Below are 25,557 nucleotides of genomic sequence, written 5' to 3'. Positions count from 1 at the left end.
GTCATTCTGAGTTTTACTTTAAATCCGAAAAACTACCTTTATTTAATCGTCCATATCTCTGGAACCGTTTGGGCTAGGAACGAGATTTAACTTTCCTCTGAAAGCTTAGAATCTAAGCTTTCCAACAAGCCTAGAACCGACTTGTATCTATACTCCTTATATCTTTGCCGCAATCACGATTCACGCGCGAATTTACCGCGATTTGCGATTTTGGCTCAATTTCTCCACTTGTCAAAATAGCAGCTCCATTCTTTCCTTTGTTAAAATCCGTTTGCAACTTGGTAATAACTCATAGAGCATTGCTAAAGTGAGCCTGAACTAATACCAACACGCATCTCCCACTCACCCTGAATCTCTAGAGGGAATTAAAATCATTGGCACATTTTCCCATCCATTGCCATCACATTTAAAAAGCATTTTGGGCCTGTGTTTCAAACTCCTACCTGTTTCCTCTAAGCTTGCTGGGTGGGAACTGAATTTCGTATTATATTTGATTGCATTCCTGAGAACTGTGTGCTCCTCTTTCCATCTCCTTCCATTTCTTACATTGCATAGGGGAGGGGGGTGAATTGCCAGAGAAAAAGTGATTATCTTATCTTTTGCTAAAATCATATCAAGTATTTCTGTACTGCATTTTATTCCTCATTGCTTTTCCCTTGAAATCATAAAAGTATTTTTGCTACTTTATCCATCCTATACTAACTCCTCATTGATTGTAAAGAAGTGTGCTAGTGCCAGATTACCCATTGTTGATCAACATCATATGTCTAAGTGTACTATCAGATATTAATTTATTATAAAGTGTGATATATATATATATTGTTTAAATTCTCAAATAAACCTTTTAATTTGCAAAACAAACCTACTTCTTGGCTCAGTGGGGTCAGGGGGATTCTAGGAAGGGGTGTTATACAAGGGTGGTCATCCAGAATACTGAACTAGACATAAAAATACATTAATAAGGGTTTTCCTCAGCATCCCAGACTAGGCATTGACTTGGCTGTAGTGTTGATTGAATATCGCTTACAAAAGTGGGGCCTCGGAGCCGGGATATTCTGGGTTAGATTTACCATTTGTGCAGATTAATACAGTGTGCCAACTGACCAGATACACATATCCGGTTAAATCACCACGCTGTTTTACACTGTGAAAGCACCCCTCAAAGGAACGCTCTAAGGAAACGGTCTGTTTTGCAAAATAAAATACAAACTTCTGTAAGTCAGGAAGGAACTCAAATTCCAGAATGACGCCCTTGGTAGATATGAAAATAGCCAGAGAGCACTTCTTACATAAGCTATTTGTGAGAGGTGAGTGGACTCATCAGGATCAAACGGTCTGGCTGCAGGCAATCGCGCAACAGGTCACTGAAACAGGGTCAGATATATGGAGAGATCAGGGTCCATTACATGTGGCCCTGAGTGAATTATACATGGCTCCGAAAGTTAAAGATGAACACGACAAGATGGTTAGGATAGCGGCATATTTGTATCTATATATGGGAGCCATGCAGGACAAATGTGCTGAAGGCCAAGATCTGGCAAGTAGGCAACAGCTGGCGTTAGAAAAAAGTCCCAATCTGACCTGGTCTCTTCTGAGCAGAGGCTGCAGAGGAGCCAGGAGTCAGAAAATGATAGTAGGCAGTATTTCATTAAAATAAAAGAGGACATGGATAGACTGCAACAGGAGAAGGCTGACCAGGATACCAGATTTCTGGCCTTGCAGAAGGAGTACCAAGAAGGTTTGGACTCCCTTCTGCAGAGCCAGAAAAAGCTGGAGCAACAACTGGACTTCAACAGGGCATGCACAGAGCAGGTAGCCACCCTGCAAATTCGATTAGACAGAGAGAAAGAGGAAAGCAATAAATTGATTCTGAAAGACCTGGATACCCAGGCAGAGTTTGATCAGGAGCGCCAGAAAGCTGGTGCCTTCCAAAGGCAAAGGGATGACCTGGCGGCACAGATGCAGGCTCTTAGTCAGGAAAGGGATACCTTAGGCCAGGAAGTCTGCCACTTAAAAAGGAAAATGGAAGAAAATCACCTGGCCCTCCAGGGACTGGGTGACCTCCAAAAAGAACACCAGAACTTGTTAGAGCACACCAGGAGGGTGGAGGATGCTCTGGCAAGAAAGGAGCAGGCCAATAGGGACACAGCTCAGGAGGTAACCCTCCTGCAGCAGAGACTGGCCCAGTACTCCAGGACCAATCAGGAGGCAGAGAGAGAAAATGAGGCTCTCTGTCAGCACAATGATAGGCTCCAGCAACAGGTAGCGATGCAGGAGAGACTGATAGAGTCTAATAAGGCCTTAACCGAGGAACTGAAAGTGCAGGCTCTTGCATTGCAACAGGAAGCAGGGGCGGATAGAGATGAGGTTCGCTGGGAAAGAGAAACTCCTGAGCATAACCTCAGGAGCCCTGGTACCAGAGGCCTTCATCTCTCCCAGTCCCTGGACTCTGCCACCCCCATTTCCCTTTGCGCACATGAGCCCAGGGCCACGGGGATGGCAGATTACTATCCAGCTAGAAGTATGGGGCTCATAGGCCAGTACCTCCCAGGAATGGATGGGCGGGTATCCGGGTATGGGCACCCAAGCACAGTGCAATTTAGTGGGGAACCCCAGGAGAGTAGGCCTATTAAGGGCATCCTGAAAACCTCTGCCCAGTTAGGTCAGTGGGGGGGATACCCAGCAAATCCTGGTAGCAAGGAGGGATCTGAAGACTCCTCTGAGTGTCACAGGACACAGGAGACCAGGTCCCCACATTCTGCCAGCCATTTCCAGGCTCGCACAATCCAGGAAAACCTGGAAGATCAGACGTGCACCTCTGGGAGCAGTGCTTCTGAGTCAGAGGATGAATGGACCAGGGTTACCCGAACCAAAAAGGCCAATAAGGCAAAAGGGCCTTGCTTAAAGACCCATTGAAACAAATAAAGGCAATCAGGAGTGTCATCGCTCCTTATCATAAGAACGCCAAGTATTCCGTTTGGGAACACTTGGAGCTCTATGAGCAAATGATGGAGACTTTCCATTTGAAGGACAGCAGTAGCTGCATCCAGTATGTCAAATGGACATTCTCCCCAGAATACTCCAGTTTCTTTGCGGGGCTGGAGGACCAAAATCATTTAAGATGGTCCACCTATAAGGCGGCCATCTTGAAACATTTTTCTGTTCACAGAAATCCTCAAGAGGCTCGCAAGGCAGCCTACAATTTGCAATGTGGGGAGGATCAGGCCCCACAAGAGTTTGTGCAAGAATTAAAACGTGCTTTTGCGCAGACCACCAGAAGGGTGCGCACGGACAACAGAGAATTTATCAATACGTTTTTCCATGCCTTACCCAAATACATAATGACCCAGCTCGTGAGAGATTTTCATGAGAAAAGATCTTTAGACTGGGTCAATGAACAGGCTACCCGGATCTATGAGGTGCAGAAGCCTATCGAAAATAAAAATAACGCGCCGAAAAACCCCAAAACCAACAGCACCCCTGCTGCTGCCAAGGTGGCAAAGGTAAAGGTTGCCCCCGTTTTAGATTTGGAGATGGGGGGGCCTAAAAACCTGCCTGCACCAAATAATTCACAGCCCAGAAGGCCCTCGGGCCAGTCACAGACAGGGAGTCGAGGAGGTAGTCCCACAAATGGGGTCCCCCGCTCCCCTGACTATGTAAGTCCCCGCTACAAGGGAAACCGACCAATCCTGGGTTATGTGTGGACTCCTCCAGCCTAAGGGGGGGGGGGATCCAGCCAAGCACCTGACCCGGGGAACTTCCTTCCTAACTTCCCCCAGGAGGGCAGAAATTCTCCAAATACTGGGCAGAACTTTTTCCCCAGGTATCCGCCCAATTTCCAGCCCCAAAATCATCCATCCTTCTTTCCCCAATTCCCTGAGCCCAGACAACTTAATCCGGGAGAGGGGAGGCCAAGGGTGGAGGGGTACCAAAATCTTCCCAACCAGGGGTACTACCAGAGAAGGGATAGCTACCCTTCCCGGGATCAGCCCAGGGGAGAAAATAGAGCCCTGTATCAGCCTGAGCGGGTTTCACAACTTGAGCGCCAGGTCCAAAATATGGCACGAGATCTGGGTCACATACTGAGGGCTCAACAGAACCCTCAGATGAGCATGCCACCGCAGAATGCCCCAAACTCTGGACCGGGTGCTCCAGAACAATGACGGGGCAGCACCCCGATAACCCACCGGTTCCCAGGGAGGAGGCACAAGGGGAAGGGGGGTGTAAAGCCTTGGAGGAAGCCTCCTTCCCAACTTGTCAACATCCCCTGGAAAACCAGGAACCGGAAACAAAATCTCCTACCCCTGAAAGCCTGCCTCCCAAGGAGCAGTGGGGGGGTAGGAGAAACAAAGGACCCAAACAGACCCACTTTGTGGAGGAGGTACAGGTCTTCCAATTTGAGGGAGAGGGATCCTCAGAAGATCCTGGGAAAAGGATCTTCTCCTTCAGAGATGGGGGAACTCCTCCCAAGGAAAAATGGGTCCCAAGGGATTCCAATCCAGACTGGGGAGATGTGGAGACTGAGCTACCGCCGCCCATCATCTCATCCCAGAACCGACAATACCAAAATCCCAAGGGTCAAACCCATCCTGATGACTGCCTCCAAAAAGGGTGGGGCGGCCCAGAACCGGAACCAGGGGAACCCACAAAGGCTCTGATCTCCAGTTGCCAACGTTTTCCTTCAGATTCCCAAGGCTCTCCACAGAATTCTGCCCAAATCTCTTCGCTAGCAATGTCCAAAACCAGAAAGTTAGCCCACCAGTTGTCCAAAAATGTGCATTATCTGTGCCCCCTTGAGGAGAAGGAGGGAAGATACTATGCCCCGGTACAAGTACAGGGGCAGGGTACAATTTTGGCAGCCCTTGTTTACTAGGGAATGACCTCCTGAGAAGGTTGTCACCCCTAATAGATTGTGTAAACAAGGTCCTCTGGACCCAGACTAGCCGACCCATAAAATTAAAACAGAGTGTCAACCATGTTAGCTTAAACGGCACCTGCCACATGGTTGAACAAAAATCTGACCAAGTAGAATTTCACTTCCAGAACAACCAAACCCCAGACGTGACAGTAATAGCAGTAGGACAACAGACTGGTGATGGGGGGGGCCTCTCTATTTCTGAAAATCAACCTTCCTTCCAGTTTAAGGTGGTATTCCACACTGGAAGGAAACACTCTGAAATTCTTCACCAATCCACAATCAGAAACCCCCACTCCTATAGTCCAGAAAGATGTGAAATCAGCTCAGAGCCTGGCTGATATTCATCAAATTGGAGAGCAGTTGTTCATCCCTGTTCAGTTAAATGATGGGAAGGACTCTGTTCTCGCTCGAGTGTGTGTGAACAACGGTAAGAGCTTCATCAGCGAAGCCATGTTCCGCCAACTCCCAAAAGATCCAGCCATTCCCACATTCAAACTGATAGACAAATGGGAAATGGACCTGGAAGCACCTAATTCCAAACATCTCCTGCCAAGCAGGTGTATGCTCAAAATCTCCATTGGCAACAAGAGCATAGTCCATAATTGTTGGGTCGTGCGAGACGTCACTGCCGCCTTTTACTTAGGCAGTGACATTCTCAATCGCTTTGCCATTAGTTTGGACCTAATAAACTTCAAAGCTTGGTCCCGATTAGCGGATAATCCCATAGGCTTTGATGATCCAGAAAAAGCATTTAGGTCAGCTCAATTGCTACCTTATGCAGTTGAAATTCAGATCAAAGAGGAAGTCACCATCCCAGAAAGGACCCGACAATTCTCCCTGGAAGTGAAAGTTAAAAGAGGACAAAAATTGAAAAACCCTGATGCTTATATCCATCTAAATGCTTCTCTCCAACAGCAAGGGTTAGGGGTAAACCCAACACCATTAGTCAACATAGAACATGACACCATTCCAATAGAGGTGGATAACAGCGACTTAAAGAGTATTACTCTAGCCGCAGGCACCATTATTGGAATGGCGGTTGATGACCGACATTTCTCCATTGATTTAGGAAATGAACTGTTAGGACTGATCCCCAAGGACTGTTTTGACAGTGACAGTGAGGACAATACAACACCAGACAGGATTTTCACCCGGCATGGGGGGGAACTTCCTGGTGTACACTTCTTGCCCTTATGGTAAGGAAGATGTGACTTGTGACTTCAGGAGGGATGAGGTGATTTTCCAGGTCCATGAGGGCTGCCTTTCCCACCTGAAGCCTCCAGTCCAAATCAGCACTCTGACCAGGGACTTCTCCACCCAGCTGGAGGAGGCCGCTGAGATAGCCAAACCAGAAGTCTTTCCAGGCTTCAGGTAGATGGTGGAAGAGAGAGTCAACCTAGCTGATGCCTGTGTGACTCTGGAACAGAAGCAAAAGTTGAAACAAGTTTTCTTGGATTTCCAAGATCTCTTTGCGGTAGACTCATATGACTGTGGTCGCACCGACATCCACACAACAACAATTCCCACGGACCCTGGAATGACTGCAGTGTTTGTGAAGCAATATCGTTTGCCTCTCGCATCCATGGAGTCCCTTACTGAAATAATTAAGAACCTTGAGTCCCGGGGAATAATCCGTCCAGTCCACAGCACTTTCAATAATCCGGTGCTGGGAATATTGAAGCCAAACGGCTAGTGGAGACTCTGCGCCGACCTTAGGGAGCTCAACAAACGGGTCCATACTTCCCGATGGTCTCTGCCCTACATTGACCAAGGGCTGGCCCAGATTCAGGGGTCACAGGTATTCAAAGCAATAGACCTGACCAATGGATACTGGACCGTGCCTGTCAGTAGGGAGGACCAATACAAACTGGCTTTTACCTTTGGGGGCCAGCAGTACACATGGACCCAGACTCCCTTCGGATACCTCAACTCAAGCAATGAATTCAACATTTTCCTACATAAGGCCATGCCCGACCTGGGTGCGAGGGGTAACCTGGCTTATGTAGATGATGTCCTCATAAAATGTTCATCTGTGGAAGAACACATAGCAGAGATCCGTTATGTTCTGACACAGTTGAGGGCCGCCGGAGCAAAACTTTCCTTTCAGAAAGCACAGTGGTGTAGAACCCGTGTTAATTTCTTGGGGCATGAGATTACTCCTCAGGGTCTATGTCCGTAAGAAAAGAAAGTGGAAGCACTCCAAAAACTGAAAGACCCCACAACTCTGCGGGAACTAAGTAGCCTCCTTGGACTGACTAATTACAGCAGAAAGTTCATTGTGGGCTACGCAGAGATCACTAGACCCCTGATTCATCTCCTGAAAGGGGGGGTCAAGTGGGAATGGGGTCCAGAACAAGCCGAGGCAGTAAGACAACTCAAAAGAAGCCTCTCACAAGCGCCCTGCCTAGCTTACCCTGTCAGAAACAAGGAGTTCTTCCTGGAGACGGGGTTCTCTAGTACGTGCTTGACGGCAGTATTATACCAAAAGCATGACAAGGTCAATAAAGTAATCTCCTATGCGAGCAAAACTTTATCCTCTGTGGAGGAAAAATTCAACGATTGTGAGAAGGCACTCCTGGCAACGGTGTGGGCATTGAAGAATTACCGCCCGTTTATCCAGGGGGAACACGTCATAGTGGAGACTCCACACCAGCCTCTGCAATATCTCCAAAGTGACAGAATCCGGGCCGGAAATGTGAGTAATTCCCAAATTACTTCCTGGATTCTGTCAATGCAAGGCTTTCCTGTGGAGGTCAGATATGGCCAAAACAAGAAGAGTCCCCTCGCGCAACGTCTGGCTGACTTGCATGATTGTGCCAGAGAAAACTGTCTCGAGGACGAAAGTCTAAAAATCAAGGACAACATGGAGGCATACCTTAATTCCCCGCACAAAGTCTTTGAAGAAGACAAGTGTGAGGGAATGCACACTGTCTATGTGGATGGATGCTCTTACCATGTTGACAACGACGGGGAGAAAGAACTGGTGGCTGGCGTAGGGAATGCATGGGTGAAGGAGTTCCCAGAACCCTCCGCTGGATACAAAATTGGTCCCCGAAGTAGTCAGGTGGCAGAATTGATGGCTGTGCATCAGGCCATCCTCACTTCTGTCCAGCATCAACTCCACGAACTGGTCATAATCACAGATTCGGATTATGTATGTAACGGGTTCGTGGAGCACCTGGTCAACTGGAAAACCAGAGGCATGTTATGCGCTAATAACAAACCCCTGAAACATGGGAAGTTAATCCAAAATATTGATGATCTGGTCACATCGAATGGGATGACCATCTACTGGAAAAAGATCAAGGGTCATTCCAAAGTAGAGGGACCAGACAAAACTGGAAATGACTTAGCTGATCAGCTGGCCTAAACCGGGGACATCCAAGGGGATCTAATAGGAATAGAGTCCCTGTTGGGGGAAATCCAGGTCACTGCTATCACTAGGTCCCAGACAAATGTTCACAATGATCTTTCAACTGCACAATGGAGTAAGGAGACCCCTGATGCTGATTTAATTACAGCTCAGAAGGGGGATCCAATTATTGTTAAGTTTTACCAACACCTTGAGGACCCTGAGAACTTTCCCCTGACGGATACCGATTACATTGGGAAAGAGGACCTAAGAGTGTTGATGAAATGTCCAAAAATGTTCCGGATCCAAGACGGTTTGCTGGTAAGGAAATCCAAAGCTGGCCACGATCAGTGGGTGGTTCCTACCTCATTCCGAAGCCTGATGTTAAGTCACGCCCATGACGCGGCCACCGCTGGTCATAGGGGGTTTCACACAACACTGGAAATCTTAAGAGAGGTTGCATACTGGCCACACATGGGGCAGGACCTCGACCAATACTTGAAGGGGTGTCTTGTGTGTGCACAATTTCAGCCATCATCCCTCACACACCGTGCGCCTCTCCAAAAGAGGGGGATGACACTGCCATGGTCAGATTTGCAAATCGACTTTGTAGGCCCTGTGATTCGCTCGTCTAGAGGAAACAAGTACATGTTGACCGTTACATGCTTGTTTACCAAGTGGGTGGAATGTCTCCCAGCCCCAAACTGCAAGGCAGAAACAGCAGCTGCCCTGATGATTAACCACATCTTTTCCCGTTTTGGTCTACCTCAAAGGATTGAGTCAGACAGAGGTAGCCACTTCACCAGTGAAGTAATGACAAAGATGTGGGAGATACTGGGGGTCAAAAGAAAGCTACATATTGCTTACCGGCCAGCTTCTTCTGGAGCAGTACAACGCTACAACCGGACAATTGTGAGCATATTAAAAAAGTTTGTGGCAGATTCTGGGCCAAGTTGGGATATCCGATTACCTCAAGGTCCTAATGGCCATCAGATCTACCCCTTCATCTGCAACTAAAATGTCACCATTTGAGTTGATGACCGGACGCAAGATGGTGCTTCCCCAGCATTTGCTCTACAGACCCCAAGAGCAGACACTGATAAATGCCTCCACAAATCATGAGTATGTGGAGAATTTAAGGAAACACCTTTAGCATGTTTTTGCCTATACTCAGCGGAATCTAGAAAGATCAACCGAGAGCATGAAGACCCACTATGATTTAAAAACTACCCGAAAGGAATATAAGGTGGGTGATCAGGTCTATCTATACAATTTCCAAAGGAACTAGGCCAAACAGCGAACATTTTTGCCTACATGGAAGGGACCGTTTGAAATTATAGACAAAATCTCCCCTGTGGCCTATAAGATCCGCATCCCCAAAGGCGGTTTGGTAGAGGGGGAAGACAAGAGGGTACATATAAATCAGCTAAAGTGTTGCCATCCCAGGCACACTCTGCAACTATTGGAGGAATCCACTGGAATCCCAGAGGGGGCCGCTCCAGAGTAATTCAGTTCCAACCCTAAAATATTCCACATATAGCATATAAAATTCTGTGATCCTTGTGTATATATATATGTTCTTGTCTCCTAAGTTAAAAAAGAAAATGTATATGTTCATATCTTCTGATTCATAAAATGTATATGTTCGCCAAACCATTAATAGTGGTGGAAAAATGTCTAGGAATGTGTATTGCCGCTTTGCTTTATCATCCTAGGAGAGATGAAACCATGGAGACTGACCAAGGAGGACGACCGGGGACCGGGAGCAGAGACCCGAGGGGCCCGGGGTACCGCCCAATATTCCCATCAGGACCGGCGAGGAGAACCGATCGATCCAACTGGATGGGGGAAAAGATGCTGAACTGTGCCATCTACCGGAAGAAGATGAGGAGAACATCCCAGATCTTGCGAGTTCCATCAGCGAAAGGACAGAATGGCCATCGCAAGAGGGGTGGCTTGTGGGATGTTTTTACCCATGCATACAAGCCCTACCATAAACCTGTGCAGTACTGGCAGGGAAAACATCATGATGGCCAGAACTCCCCAGAGAGTGCACAGGGAAAACATGAAGAATAGGCTGCCACCCATTTTTGCCTATGTTGTGAGCACAGGAGGGCACTGCCTAAAACCACCATTGGGCTACACACACAGTAGCCTGAAACCATTGGGAATGGCAATGCTGATTGCCAAAAGCAACCCAGAACTGTGGGGAATTCATTTTCTTAATCCCAAAAATGGTTGCATTACCAGTACTCACCACTATCAGAAAGCCGGCGTTTTAAAACCACCAGACTTTTGTGTAAAACTGCACAAATGAAACAAAACCAGACCAAGGAAAGACTTGCTAAGAGGTGGAAGAATGTAAAACCATATTCTGAAATGACTTGAAGGAAGTAATTATTTAATGTATAGGTACAAATTGTCAGTTTGATTTGAATGTAGAAAACTGGGAACAAAAAGTGACATTTAGCTGAAATGTGAAACTGGATTCTGCCTGACAACTACCCCCGACAGGAGAAACCTGTTCAGCCACTCTTCCCAGGTCTAGCTGCATCCTGCTGCCCCTTGCCAAAAGGAGTTGTCACCTCTCTGATTAGATTAGGGGTGGAACACCTGGGAACTGGAAGGAACAGAACAATGTAACTCCCTTGACTCAGGCAAATGTTATATTGGGGGTGTCGTAAAGTGGCTTCCTCTTAGGGGAAACTGGGAGGGGCAGTGCCTCTGCTAGCAGCTGAGCTTGGGGGAAGTGGATAAACCAGTTATTCCAACCTGTGATGTGGGAAGCCACACCCCTTTTTGACCAGGGCATAATTTTAAAAAGATAGATAACTCATAGTGCGGACTTGTCAGAATTATATAAGTAATATCATTATTTTTGTGATTTTTCTGTGAACATTTTGAGAGGCGTTAGGACCCTGTGGTGTATTCTGGGGGGTTGCTAGCGGAAAATAGGGTCTCACTCCAAATGTATGCATGTTAAAAATCTGACACTTCATCAATTAATGTCCATACTCCTTGCGCACATGTGTTTCATTTTGGGTAAATGTCCGATATTGCAAAACCAGTTAAAAAGCGCAAAATGTTGTCATTTTTGAATGCAAGCCCCCAGGAAGATCAGAGGCGGACAAGCATGGACCATAAGGAATATATAATGTGTACATGTAATTTCAACAAATTGTATATCTGGGAAAGATGTATTTGAATCAAATATAGATTTGTGGGCAAACTGACCAGGGGAGGATCCTCTGACCCATAAACAGACCTCATCATGATGACAATCCATTTCCTTCCCCCAATCATGGGAGAGGGGAGAATTGGGCCAATGACAAGTAGAGAGGGCCAGGCTTAGCTAGGCCCAGGCACACACCCATTTTCAAAACACATAAAAAGAGACTGCTGGGACAGGTAGAGACATTCAATTCCATTTGCTGCGGAGCATGCTGACCGACGACTTCACATCCAGAGATCCAACACTTAGACTTCCAAGCTAAACAGAGACTACAGAACTTTGAACCAAGAAGGTCCACTGCAAGCAAAAGTATTTCTCAGCAGGCCTCAAAATCATTTGCAAACTCTTCCACAGCCGGGCGAGCTGTCTGAATTCTTTTGCCAAGAACTCTTGCCAGTACCCAGAAAGCAGTGTTACTTCCAGAATCCACTTGATCCGGACCGGAAAGCAGAGCAGTATCCAGAACCAGAGGCCGCTGAATCCAGAGAGGCTAGACCAGCAGAGCAGAACTGACCCAGACCGCTGTGAGCAGAACCAGAGAGCTGACCCAGATCACTGTGAAGTGCCGAGACCAGAACCAGAGTCCAGTCCAAAACCTGACCAGATCCGTGGCGAGGCCTATTTCTAATTTATATTGTGAGTACCTAGCAGAACTGTGCAGAACCAATCTCGTAGTTAAAATAATCTAATCCAAACTATTTTAACCTAAGTAGAACTGCCTCCTAGAAATCGTGTCATCTGTCATTTTTTAAGCTGCACAACTGTCACCTGTCAATTCTGAAGCTGCAAGCTGTCACCTGTCATTTTGAGTCTTACTTTAAATCCGAAAAACAACCTTTATTTAATCGTCCGTATCTCTGGAACCGTTTGGGCTAGGAACGAGATTTAACGTTCCTCTCTCTGAAAGCTTAGAATCTAAGCTTTCCACAAGCCTAGAACCGACTTGCTACTCCTTATATTTTTGCCTCAATCACGATTCACGCACTCGCGAATTTACCGCGATTTGCGATTTTGGCTCAATTTCTCCACTTGTCAAAATAGCAGCTCCATTCTTTCCTTTGTTAAAATTCGTTTGCAACTTGGTAATAACTCATAGAGCATTGCTAAAGTGAGCCTGAACTAATACCAACACGCATCTCCCACTCACCCTGAATCTCTAGAGGGAATTTAAATCATTGGCACATTTTCCCATCCATTGCCATCACATTTAAAAAGCATTTTGGGCCTGTGTTTCAAACTCCTACCTGTTTCCTCTAAGCTTGCTGGGGTGGGGAACTGAATTTCGTATTGTATTTGATTGCATTCCTGAGAACTGTGTGCTCCTCTTTCCATCTCCTTCCATTTCTTACATTGCATAGGGGAGGGGGGTGAATTGCCAGAGAAAAAGTGATTATCTTATCTTTTGCTAAAATCATATCAAGTATTTCTGTACTGCATGTTATGCCTCATTGCTTTTCCCTTGAAATCATAAAAGTATTTTTTGCTACTTTATCCATCCTATACTAACTCCTCATTGATTGTAAAGAAGTGTGCTAGTGCCAGATTACTCATTGTTGATCAACATCATATGTCTAAGTGTACTATCAGATATTAATTTATTATAAAGTGTGATATATATATATTGTTTAAATTCTCAAATAAACCTTTTAATTTGCAAAACAAACCTACTTCTTGGCTCAGTGGGGTCAGGGGGATTCTAAGAGGGGGTGTTATACAAGGGTGGTCATCCAGAACGCCTGAACTGGACATAAAGATATATCAATAAGGGTTTTCCTCAGCATCCCAGACTAGGCATTGACTTGGCTGTAGTGTTGATTGAATATCGCTTACAGGTTCTGAAGCAATGTATTTGTTAGGAGATTGTAATGGCGGATTAAACATTGAGATAGTGTGGAACACATCACTACAGAGTGTGCCACTTTTTTGTTTGTTTGAGCTTTCCGTACAGCACCTGAGAGCAGATCGGGCAGCGGGGGAACAATGGAATTACAGAGCGGACATTCACCTCCAAAAGCGGGTGCGTGAAGAGTCATGCGCAATCAAACCTCCCAGAAGTCCATTCTCTTCACAGCAATCAGAGAACAGCCCTGCAGGGCTCTGAGGCGCACCTTCACACCTGCTGCAGAATATCTTGCCACCTTAAGTGCTTGTGCTACAGGACATTTAAATTAGCGATAACAGACATTTGTGTTCATGAAAACTGTAACATACCCACCATCCGGCCCTAACAAGAAAATTCGACACATAATATCTCCATACCGTGGGATGCCTATGAGAAGTAATGAGCTACATGCTCCCTCTGAACAGGTGGAGTATAATTATGTTGTTTTTATTTTAATTGTTTTTTTATAACGCGCCTAATACCATACCTGAGTTTGGTTTCTAAGCCCGGATCTGGGATTCGAACCTCTGTTGCTCTGCGTGGCCTTGCTTCCAAGACCAGCATGTTGCCCCTGTGCTATCCTCCGTTCACATGTTATACCGCCCACTGTCACCACCTGCTTTGTCCTTTGGAGTGCAATGCAGCACGGTATTGTAGAGTGTACAATCAGGGGTGTAGCTTCAGGGGGTGCATTGGGTGTACATCCCCCCAACCTCCATAGTTATCCAATTGTGGGCTAATGCGAGTCCTGTCGGGTCTGAAGGTGTGCTTCTGGAGTGGGCATTTCATAGTGGGATTCCCTGCCTTGCTGTCAATTTCAGTTTCATTCTGAGGTTCTCCCTGGAGCTGTGCTCTACAGCCCGATTGTCAGATAAGGGAAATCTAGTGGGCATCAATTCATGGGAAATGGGTCATTTAGCTGGTTCACATTCAGGAACATTTTCAAGTGCAAAATTAAAGTCTTCTGTTAAGGTGACAGCAGCCAGCAAAGTGCCGCCTGTAACGTGCACAAAAGTCAAAGTGCACATTTAATGCCATGAAAGTAAGAACTATGTTGCTGTATAGTAGCCAAAATAGGGACAGCTGCTTGCCCACTCCCCCCCACTCCACTTCCAGAGGCTCTTGAACACATACAAAGAACAACAAAATCACAACACGTGGGACTGTTAGACTTAAAAGGCCCTGACATGTCCTAATTGCTCTTCCGTACCTGTCCAGAAAAAGATATATGTAGCCCTAATTTGCACGACATTGATTGACATGATCAGAAGATACATCACAGTAAATAACATTACAAGCAGTGACAGTCTTCAATACTCCAGGAGGCCATTGGTAAAGACATTAAAAGACGTTTTCACGTGTAAGCCAAGAGAATAATTTGATGTGCAATTTATAACAATTCACTTTATTAATATGCAACAACTCAGTAGTTTAGTAATCCATGGAGTTTTTCTTCATAGGAAAAATTGCAAACTAAATCACTTCAAGCTACACCCAATCCCAGTGAGACTAAATGATTTGCCCAGGTTCACACATTCAGTTAAAGTGGTTATACCAGTATTTGGGCCCAGACTGTGATTTAAGCACGTGTCTACATATCTTCCCAGTGAGAGGTAACAAATAGGTTTTACAGTTTGGTTTCCCAAAATGAAATAATTTGTTTTTCTATCAATGCCTTGAAAAGTACACAAACCACATACGAAACCAACCTGACATTATATACATTGTTATAGAAATAGGTCAAGCAAAAAGACATGTATAGCTTTATTGTTGCCACCCTGAATGCATGGTTGCAGTAGCAGCCTACAAAGGAATGTGGATCCAAAAACAATATATTTTGGTTTTAAAAAAGATATTCACAGTGAATTCAATAAAAGGTAATCTGATTGTGCCATTATTTTACACGGCTTGCAGCGTTATACACCCCTTCGCCATTTATTATCACCCACCACTTGCACCTTCTAAGGTACAATAAGGGCCATCAACCTCTAATCAGTTTATTGAAATGAGGTTGACAGAAAGCTGAACCTGGTGGTGCTGGGGTCGCGGTGGAAAAGGGGCTGTGCATTCCTGCACTTTTAACTGTCACACAAAAAGTGTGAGCTGGGAAGACATTGGGCAGCTGATCCTGCTTCAGAGGAGAAAAGTCAGGCCTTATTCCTGTCCCGAGCCGGCTGTGTGTGCAACACGGGGCACAGCCCATGAAAATGGGAAATTCCTGCAGAATACACAATGGTTGGCCATCATACAGACACACCCAGCCATGTTCCCTGACCTTGGGTTTCATCTGGGCTCGTTTAGCTAGCTGCCAACTTGGCATAAGGTGAACACGAACAAAGGAGATTTTCATCAACAATGTGGATCTTTTAGGCCCATTTCAATACAACCGTAACTAAGTGGCTGCATTTGAATTATTCATTTATCTATTACAGCTGTGACTGCGTAAAGGTGCGAAGCTAGGCAAGCACCTCCCCGCCTCGCTTCACAAATATGCTCCCCTTTTCCTCTTTTCCTTCCTGCTTCCTTGTTCTCCCATAGAGCATGGTCCCCCCTCTTTTTTGCTTAGAACGCTATGTCGTCCCCTGTTCTTTCCTCATTCTCTTAATCCTCCTGCCTTTTTCTTTCTCCATTTCCGCCAAAGGTTTTTTGTTATAAATATCCTGCTCTCGTCCGCATTTTGCTGCTATTCGCATACTCACCTGCCTTTCCTCACCCCATTTTTCCCTCCCTTGTTTACCCACATCAAACACCATGTGCCTACATTACTGCCGAACCACTCCCCATTCCTCACTCACTTACCTCCCTTCCCTCCCTTCCTCCTGCCCAGCCTCACTATTCATTTCTCCCTGACTCTTTAGAGCGCCATTATTCCCCATCATCCTTACACTCCTGAACCCCATGCTCTCTATTTCCCCTCCCTTTCATCCTCTTTGCCCTGAATTTCTCCTCACTCTTGTGCGTTATTAACTATTGCCGCAGTCTCCTGCCCTCGTTCATTTTCTGTACCCATTCACCCTTTGACCCTCACCAGGCTGTGTTCAATCACCTCATCTCCGGCCTTCCCTCTCTCTCAATCTCTCCCTCGCGCTCCTTGCCCCCTCCACTCTCCACTCTCCTGTCCCATCAGTGGTCATGTTACCTGCCTCTTCTCTACTTTTCTCCCTCACTATCCTGCCCTTATTCCCTCCCCATTTCCATCCACTGCCCTGCAGCAGGGCCCTGTGGAGCTGGAGGAGATATGGAGGTGGTGGGCTAGAGTTAAGGGGTCTTTCAAGTGCCACAAGCAGCACCCACAAAAAAGGTAACCCCTGGTATGTTTTGAGATTAAAAGGTGAACTCCTTCAAGTTTGTGATGTTCAATAACATTTCAAGCGTGTGGGGTAAGAACACTAAGGACATGCACAAAATGGTTCCGCAAGCTGTAGGAATTATCCTGTGATAACATCTCCTGTAATGTCCCTTCCCATAGCCCATATTATCGCCCAGTGCCTCGAACCCAATGATTTCAAAAAGTAGCTTCAGGCTTGATCATTCAATATTACCAATACTGGCAGCAAAACATGGCGAGAAGGCCTGGCTGTCTCTAGCTAGAGTCAGACCTCTAAACACAGAAGAATGAAAAAACAAAAATCCTTTACAAAACATAAGCATTTGTCCCTAAAGTTCATCATTTTGCAACTCTGCCCACTCTAGGCTCTGCCTCCGTGACCCACTCATCTGGGGCCCTCTGACATCTTTGCCCCCCGGGCCCTCTGCCTTAAATCTGCCACGGAGCAATCGTGAAACCTATGTGCTGCTATTAAGCGCACAGTAACACATGTGTGCACATGAGAAGTGGTGTAGCATAGCACACTGACTTACAATTGAACACCCATCCAAAAATAAGAAGTCGCTGTCCATGACATCACCCATATGCCACACCAACATGTATTCCCCAAGATTCATTTGGCTTTCATTTGAAAAGTTCGGTTTTGGGACTAAGCCTACACGTTTCCTTGCTGTGGCTCCTTTCACTGGAAAGTGCCCTTTGTGCTGGGCTGGCCTGCCAGCTCACCCTCTCTGCACCAGGAGAGCTGGGCACAAGCTGCCCAATGGGGATGTAGAAGGAGCGTATCTGACCGGGGGAAGATCCTCTTGGGAACAAGGCAATGCCCAGCAACGTGGGTTCGATACCCAGACCCGTGCTTAGAGGCTGGAGTCCGGAAGCAGGAGCAAAGTGAATACTCAATTTTGGACCTTTCCATTAGCCTTTTAAAAATTCTACATCCCACTCAAGCTAGTAATGCAGACAAATCAAAATGCATTTTACTCGCATAGCCTAATTATTTCACTCACGCTCTTATTTCTCTAAAACATGCAGAAACAGTGCTCTTACACCATGTGCTTAGAGCCCTATCTTCTTTGGTGCAGGTTATTTTGCATTCCTGTATATTGGTAGTTTTCCACATGATAAAGTCCCAGAATGCAATATGAGGTGAGCCTGAAAGCCAAGACCCCAAGATTATTTCCTACCACTGAAGCTTGTAACTGGTTGTTTCAGGCGGGCTTGCATCTTCTTATGCAATGAGCAATCCCGCAAAAACGGTGAACATGTTATTTGCATGTCAGACACAGCACAGACCAGTGTGGATTATCAGGTTTAAATCTGCAATTTATGTAGGGTGACCAGACGTCCCGGTTTTGCCGGGACAGTCTGGGTATTTGCACCTCCGTGCTGAGACTTTTTAAAGTTTAAAAACCCTGTCCTGAGATTTGGGGATCGGGTGCATACCATACCATCCCGTTTTTTGGCCCGATATCATGATTTTTCCATCTGTTTGGCCAAAAAACGGGATGGTATCCACCCAATCTGCAAATCCCAGACGGATTTTTAAAACTTAAAAAAGTCTCGGTACCCCGGGCGCTCTCCACACGCCATCAACATGACAAGGGACAGGCCACCCAGGTAGAGGTAGGACTACCTTCACATCTAAAGCTGTAGTCCTACTTCTATGTCTGTGGCCTGTCCCGGTTTTTTATTTTCAAAATCTGGCCACCCTAGACCAGAGGTCTTCAAACTGTGGGGCGTGCCCCACCCAGGGGGGCGCAGCCGCCTCCCAGGGGCGGCGCCAGAACCCAACATGAAATGTAATTTTTTAGATTGGAGGAAATGAGAAGGGGCAGCTCACATGGTCAGACTGGGCCATACAACGGCTTAGGCACCAATGAAAACATGGCCAGCAGTTGCAAATGGATATCCAGTGTTTAGTCACAGACTGTTTGAATAGTACCCAAGGGGTTGTTTTTTCTTCAAATGTAAACAAATGGTGATATTTAAAGAATATTTATTCAGCAACAATGGTCAAAAAAGTGGCCCATATTTACTGGTCTACACTACATTTTGCATTTTTGGTACGATCATCAGCCTATTGCCCTGTAGGCCAGTCCAAGCCTGCCGGCTCATCCATAATGGGTGCGGGGCGTCCACCCACTGGCCACCTCACCCATTATGGAGGAGCCGAGGAGCCAGCCCAGTGAAACACTGAGCACTCCCTCAGCTGCTTTTTCCAGCTGAGGGAGTGCTCCTGGGCTGGCTGAACTGTCAAAGGGAAACTCTGTTTGCCTTTGACAGTTCATTTCCCCAGCCGCACATGATCACTGAGCCATGCAACGCTGGGGGAGTTTTGCTTTGCCAGCCTTGTATAGCTCATTGGACATGCTAGCTGGGGCACTGCATGTATGTATGTGCGAGGGGGTGCTTCTGCGCCTACGGGCAGAGCAACCTGGAGCGGGGCATTTTAGCAACCACGTGAGGTACGTTTATGGCGATTTATTTTTTATTTAAATGTGTAGTGGATGTGTGTATGCTTGTGTTATGGGACTGTGGTGGTAGCAGAATGGGCGGCAGCACTGGGATAGTGGTGGTAGTAGGGTGGGGAGAGCCCAGGGTCTGTACTGGGAGTAGGGTGTGGTGACGGCACGCAAAGGTTCATAGCGATTTCTACATACTGTCCATCTGGCACTTTTGGGGGGCACGGCCTGCCCAAACTTTGCTCAGGGGGTGCCCAGGCCAAAAAAGTTTGAAGACCACTGCCCTAGACCTATGTCATGAAGGTGTGAAAGTCCAATGGACCCCTCTCAGTGGGCGTTTCACGCTTGCCTCGATTACAGACCTCAATACAAATGGGCTGCTTAAAAAGAAGCAAAGCGACTGCTGCATGCACGTGAGGGATTCTGAATCTTAGAGGCTAAATGGCAGCCATTGCAGCAGACGGCTTCTAAACAAGCCATGCCATCCGCGCACCTGCGAATTGTCCAGCCGAACTACAAAATATGCAAACGTTCTCCTGTGATTGACTAAGAATCTTCCCCATTAACTCATGAAAAGGCCTCGTATGAGTCTACCATCCTTAATAACCTTAGAAACTGACCCTTTGAATCGGCACATGAGGGCCAATAGGCACACGTTTGACCAAATGTGACATGAATCTGACGCATATGAGCCGTGAGGTTGGTCTGACAACCGGCGGTAACCCCTTTCTTTTCAAAGTCTACAGTTGGGTTGTGCACTTTTGGTAAATTCGGCCAATTACCTGTTTGTGTACATATATGTGTATGTGGGCGGGTGGGTTAGTGAGAGAATAGGGTGACCCCATAAGAACATCAAAACGGGTTGAAATCAGTTCGACCAAACTGCAGACTTTCAAAATAAATTCGTTTAAAACATGTCGAACCCATCAGAGCATCAATGAAATTGCTCTCTTAACTTTTGAAAGCACAGTCATCACTCTCTATGTTGCGATTTGCAGCAGTCTGGCAAGCGGCGGGAAACAGCTCTATCGCCTTCCGCAATTGAATCATGGCTGCCTTTTGCCGGAAGGACAGAGAAAGAAAGCTACCGAGGGCGCGCGCAGGTTGTTGTGGGAGGGGAAAAGAGGGGAAAACGAACACTATTTCACTGCAAATAGGCAAGGCGGTGAGTAAATATACAGGTTGAATAAAGAAATAAAGCAGGTAAGCTGGGAGAAAATGTGGGAGAAAATGTGGCTGGGTGGAGTTTTATTTCAAGTGAAACGGTCATGTGTCACACCAAAACTTGTTTATGAGTTTAGTCCTAAAGCCTGCGAGCTCGAGTTAATTGATGAGTCTCAAATACACAGATTTAGTACGTAGAAATAACCTAATACAAAAAAGGAGGAAGACATGACTACATTTTGTGTGGGCTAAGGGTATTAGTTAAGGTAGAGGGTGAGTGGGAGGATTGTGGGGGTTTCCCCCACATTAGTAACAAAAAGAAAAGTGCAAAAAGTTTCAGTAATTTTTGTTTTTAGGTTAATAAAATGGTCTTTTGGCCATTCGTTTTTTTTACTCATGTTTTTTATAGACATCCTTAGTCCATAGCTGAGGCATATGAGGCTATTAGCAGCCACCCAGGTGTTGAGTTCCCCGAAAGTTTTCACAATGAACGAAAAACGAACATGAACATCAATCAAAAGATCCCAAGGCCATTCAAGCAAAGGGAAACAGATGGCAAGGACTGGTGAGCGTCCCCTTTCTATGTCCACAGGAGTCTGCAGTGTAGCGTGCATAGGAAAGCCACAGAACAGGGAGCCATGTGGGAGAGAAGAGACCAAGAGCATGCCTGGGAAACATGGCTGAAGGAGGCGAGGAGTGGGAGAATGAAAGGTCAAACACTGACATCCTCATCAGTGCTGGAAATGGAAAACATTTACTGGGGAAACCCTCTCATCTTTGTAGGGGCGCGGCCATGGGCGGGGAGGCCATGGGGCCCAGGGGCATGGCCCCAGGCCAGGTCATCCAATACAGTATCTCTTCATAGAACCCAATTCTGGCAATTTGCATAAAAGCAAAGAGCATTATGGGAATATAAGAAGGTACACAACTTCAAATTTAAAACATGTCTTATAGTGATTCAGTAAGAAACACTTTTGAGGAATAATGAAAGTTGGGCTCTGCAGTTTTGATTGGTCATACTAAACCTAAGGAAAGAATGCCTGTGCGTTGCCAGGACAAATATACCAGTTTGGACAGCCGCAAGAAATACGTGGGGTTCGACGAGGTGATGGGAGTGTTTTGTAAACTAAGGTGATGGGGAAACGCAATTGTGGTGTGTTTTATGGGGCTGGGTAGGGGGATGCTTTCTTGAACCACTCTCTCTTGTTGTTAGTCTTTTAAAACAATAAAAAGAGTTTTTTTTAAAAGGATGTGAGGCTTTGGCTGTTTCTATATTTAGTTTCCCATGTTGAATCTACTGAAAGTGTCTGCTTGTTGAAGCATGGGTTGCTTGTGCATGTGATAACGCGGCTACAGGACAGATCTCGCTGGCAGTATCCTGTTCTACAGCCCTGCAGAGTCTTCCGAAAAAACTGCCTGCTTGTTCAAGCACGGGTTGCGCATCCGTGTGATAACGCAGCTTCAGAGCAGATTCATGAGTGTTGCCAGACAATTTAGCAGACAAGCCGGCACCGTGGGGGCAGTAGCATTAGGGCACTCTGCTGGAAAGAAGTTGGCTGCTGGAGGGCAACTTGCCCACCTACCAAGTCCTGGGCAGTGGGGACGACAAAAGAAGTCAGAATGAACAACAGAGAGGTACACATATATCACATACCTCTGGAGATATATCGCAGGTTAATGCTTGCCCTCTAAGCTGCCTGATTGGCTGACATGCTACTTTGCTGAAAATGTTGGGGGACATGACATCTAAATGAAAGGGGCCCCTGACAAATGAGTGAGACAAAATGGTGTGCCACAAAAGTTGGTGTTTTGGGGGAGGGGCAAACCCCTTTGTCTCCCCCTAAAATTACACCCATGAGCATTAGAGTCCAAAGCAGAGGGCTCTATTCTGTACTAGGTAACCACCACCTAATTAGTGGTCCTGAGCCAAAGACAACAGACTGTAACGAGGGTGAAGGCCGCCTAACACACAATAGAGCCTGATTCCAAGGGCTCTAACACTATTAGAGCTTATGCATGTGGACAAAGGGAGAACTCCCCAGGGGCATCCCAAGACTGAGCGTGTTTATGTCCCCTTACACAGTGCCTAGTGTGCACATAACAGGCGTAGCTTAGAATCCAGCCTGCATTCCAAGCTCGGCCAGAGAGCAGGAAAGAGTGAAAAGTACAAAGAAGCAGCATGGAATGCAGGCTCCCACTGGCGGCCAGAGCATGGAATGCAGGCTCCCACTGGCGGCCAGAACATGGAATGCGCCCGCATTCCATACACGTGCTGAGTGTCTGAAGAGAAGAAAACACGCTGTAAAAAAAGAACAATAATGGGTTGGAAAGATGCATTGCAGCTCATTTTTCTAAAGGCAGACAATTGCAAATCAAAGCGCCCGCCTACATGTGCTGTCGCTAGCTTTCTTTTTTTGATATAGGAAGGGTGAATCGGCGAATGGCAGAGGAGAAACTCATTACCGCTCCCAGGCTTCAATGCGCCATTTTTCACAACAGCATTTTAGAAAGAAAGGATAGGTGATGCATTTTAAAGCTATCCACAATAATATATTTCAGACGACATCACAACAACTCTGCAACCACTCTGCCTGGGGGCTATTACATAAACAATATACTGGCACATATCATGACATAGTCTATTCTGTGCCATGCACTGTGCAGTGGGCACACTTTGGGCATTATGGACACATGATAACAATATGCATGGAGGGCACCTTATACCTGCAGGCAGTGTTCAGCGGCATCGCTAAAAGCCTGTGCCCTTCGGCTAACTTGGATAAATGGGCCCAATATGCACCCCACACATTGGCTCCCCAAAAATCGGTTTACTTCAAGACTCTCTTTAAATGTTATGCAGGGACCTGAGTGTTGGGGCTGGGCTTCTGGGATCTCCCAGGCCAATATATATATATATATATATATATATATATATATATATATATATATATATATATATATATATATCTGCTCTACACTGCAGACAATGTGGGTGACTTTTGTTGGAGAGAGCATGACGAGCATATCGGTATTATTTTAATATTTTGACCATGTATCAGCCCTGAAGAAAACCTTAGTAGGTTGAAACACGTGTCAGCTGACACATTGAAAATAAATTCGGACAAATCACAATTACTTGTGACGTATCTTTGTTAATATCGCTGGCGCTGGTCGAGAGTGAGAAAATACACTTTACTTCCGTGACTTTTTGCGAACATCAGCCTGGGTTCCCGTAAATCACTCTCCTTGCAACCTTGACATTTTTTTTCTTCGATAACCTGAATTAAGGAGGAGAGCTTAGACCCAGGAAAGTCCTCATCTTTTGTTGTATTGGATATATACACTTGTCTGCTCTACACTGCGGACCGAGGCATGGGTGACTTCTCTTGGAGAGAGCTTGTCGAGTATATATGCTTACCTCCAAGCGCCACCCCAGCTCCATAGCGCATATTTACGCCTTGTGCATAAAAACAATGTGCGCTTTTTTAACGTGGGCCCCCCATCTTCATCAGGGAGGAGCAACAGAAGTCACGTGCCAACAGGCTGAGATTGTGCAAACATTTTAAGTATAATGCAAAACAAGTCAGAGCAGGTGTTCACTAACCTCTTGGAGGGCATCACTGGTCATTGTTGGGGTTTCGGTGGTAGATTCTGACTCCCCTAGAACCTTCATTTTCAGGGGCAAAAAAAAGCAGAACTAAGTCACATTCCATGCACTGCCTCACGCCAAATGATAAATATTTCTAACACTACAAGGGCGATTAAGCTGTCTGGCAAATTGTCAATTACATCCCTCCACCAATCAAAGAAGTGATCCGCAAATCAGACGCGAACTAGTCATGGGGAAGAGGCAGCTCACAGTTGCTCACTGTGGAGTATGTGGCTCCGGTAGTGGGAGCTTGAAAAACCAAGATGGCCGCCTCTCCAGCCAGAGGAACCAGATCAGGCCCTCATCCTGACAGCTGAGCGTTTCTAAATATTGCTGGGGAACATGCACACACAAGGACTAACAACATAGCAACAGGAAAACCATTAGTGCCATTAAGTAAAAAAAGAATCCATTGACGAGGCTGCAAAATGAAACCCGCTCAAATCATCCTATTCTGAATTCTCTGGGCTCTGTGGCTCAAAATAATGCCATATAAAGTCAATATCCTTGCATATGGCTGACGAACAGGGGGTGTGCAGGTAGATAGATAGAGGTGAGGGGGGATAGCTCAGGGGCAACACGTTTGTCTTACACAGGCTCGAATCCCGCTTAGAAACATACCTCTGGTATTAAGCGCGTTATAAAAGAACAATTATAATTATAATATCATAGATGGAAAGATAGAAAAATAGAACGATATAGCGATACAACACCAGAACAATAGATACAACAGAACAAGCAAAAGATAGAAAGGAGATAAAATGATAAACACAATGATAAAATGAGAGGTTGCGAGCAATGGAAAGAGAGATAGGGAAAGGTTGGAAAGGAAGGCAAGGTGAAGGGAAAGTGGAAGGGTGTACCCAACATACACGACTGACGGAAACCGTATCAAATTAAAAGCTCCTCTAAGAAAATGGTGTTCACTGCCCCACCTGCTATGCTATGTAATCCACCTTATTTGACCAGGCAGCCTTGCACTGCATTACTTGTTTATCCCATATTACCGACCAGCTCTCAAGTACCGTGCATATTGTAACCAGAGTAATTATAGCATGCAATTCACTATGTACGCAACTCTTGTAACCAACCGCCTTGAAACACTTGTGTATAGGCGCGTTACAAATGCCATATCATATCATAACCATATTAAGAAAAAGCACCCAGATGCCTCTGGGTTTGGTGCACTATACAAGTGTAAAAAATAAATAAATAAATAGTTTAGTGTTAAATGAAGTGCTCTAAGCGCCCAGGTGCATTATTCCTTATGTTAATAGTCCACCCCATTGGTCTTGTGCTATTCCCCCATGACAGTCACACGTTGGACCCTCCCGCTGTGTGTGGAGGTGGTGACCTCACGAAGCAGCGCCATTTTACCGAGACCACTGCCATCAGTGCGCAAACTGCCACGTGCCAATGCAAGGTGGGGCCGAGGAAATACATTGCATTGTTTTAAAGGGAAAATAGCAGACTTCATTGCCGGCAGGTGCTAACCCCAATGACGTAGACAGGGGGTGCTATGAGGGCCAAGGCCCACCCTTATTGCCTCAGGGCCCAATGTGCCATTCTG

General features: G+C 46.1%; 1 protein-coding gene across 30 annotated transcripts in view; it reads right to left on the bottom strand.

The window, feature by feature from the left end:
* ANK2 (ankyrin 2) overlaps positions 1-25,557 on the bottom strand; it is a 1,645,279-nt gene that overhangs the window by 971,769 nt on the left and 647,953 nt on the right. For 28 of the 30 annotated variants that reach the window (XM_069630993.1, XM_069630984.1, XM_069630995.1 and 25 more), the window contains one exon: positions 23,943-24,005. The exons of the other annotated variants lie outside the window; for them this stretch is intronic. In XM_069630993.1, the coding sequence (XP_069487094.1) occupies positions 23,943-24,005 (63 nt within the window). The remainder of the gene's footprint in view (positions 1-23,942; positions 24,006-25,557) is intronic. 30 annotated transcript variants of the gene reach the window in all.

The sequence above is a fragment of the Ambystoma mexicanum genome, chromosome 6q, assembly GCF_040938575.1.
Source record: "Ambystoma mexicanum isolate Mex_15411 chromosome 6q, UKY_AmexF1_1, whole genome shotgun sequence".
Classification (NCBI taxonomy): Eukaryota; Metazoa; Chordata; class Amphibia; order Caudata; family Ambystomatidae; genus Ambystoma; species Ambystoma mexicanum.
This window is presented reverse-complemented; position numbering and strand designations above follow the sequence as displayed.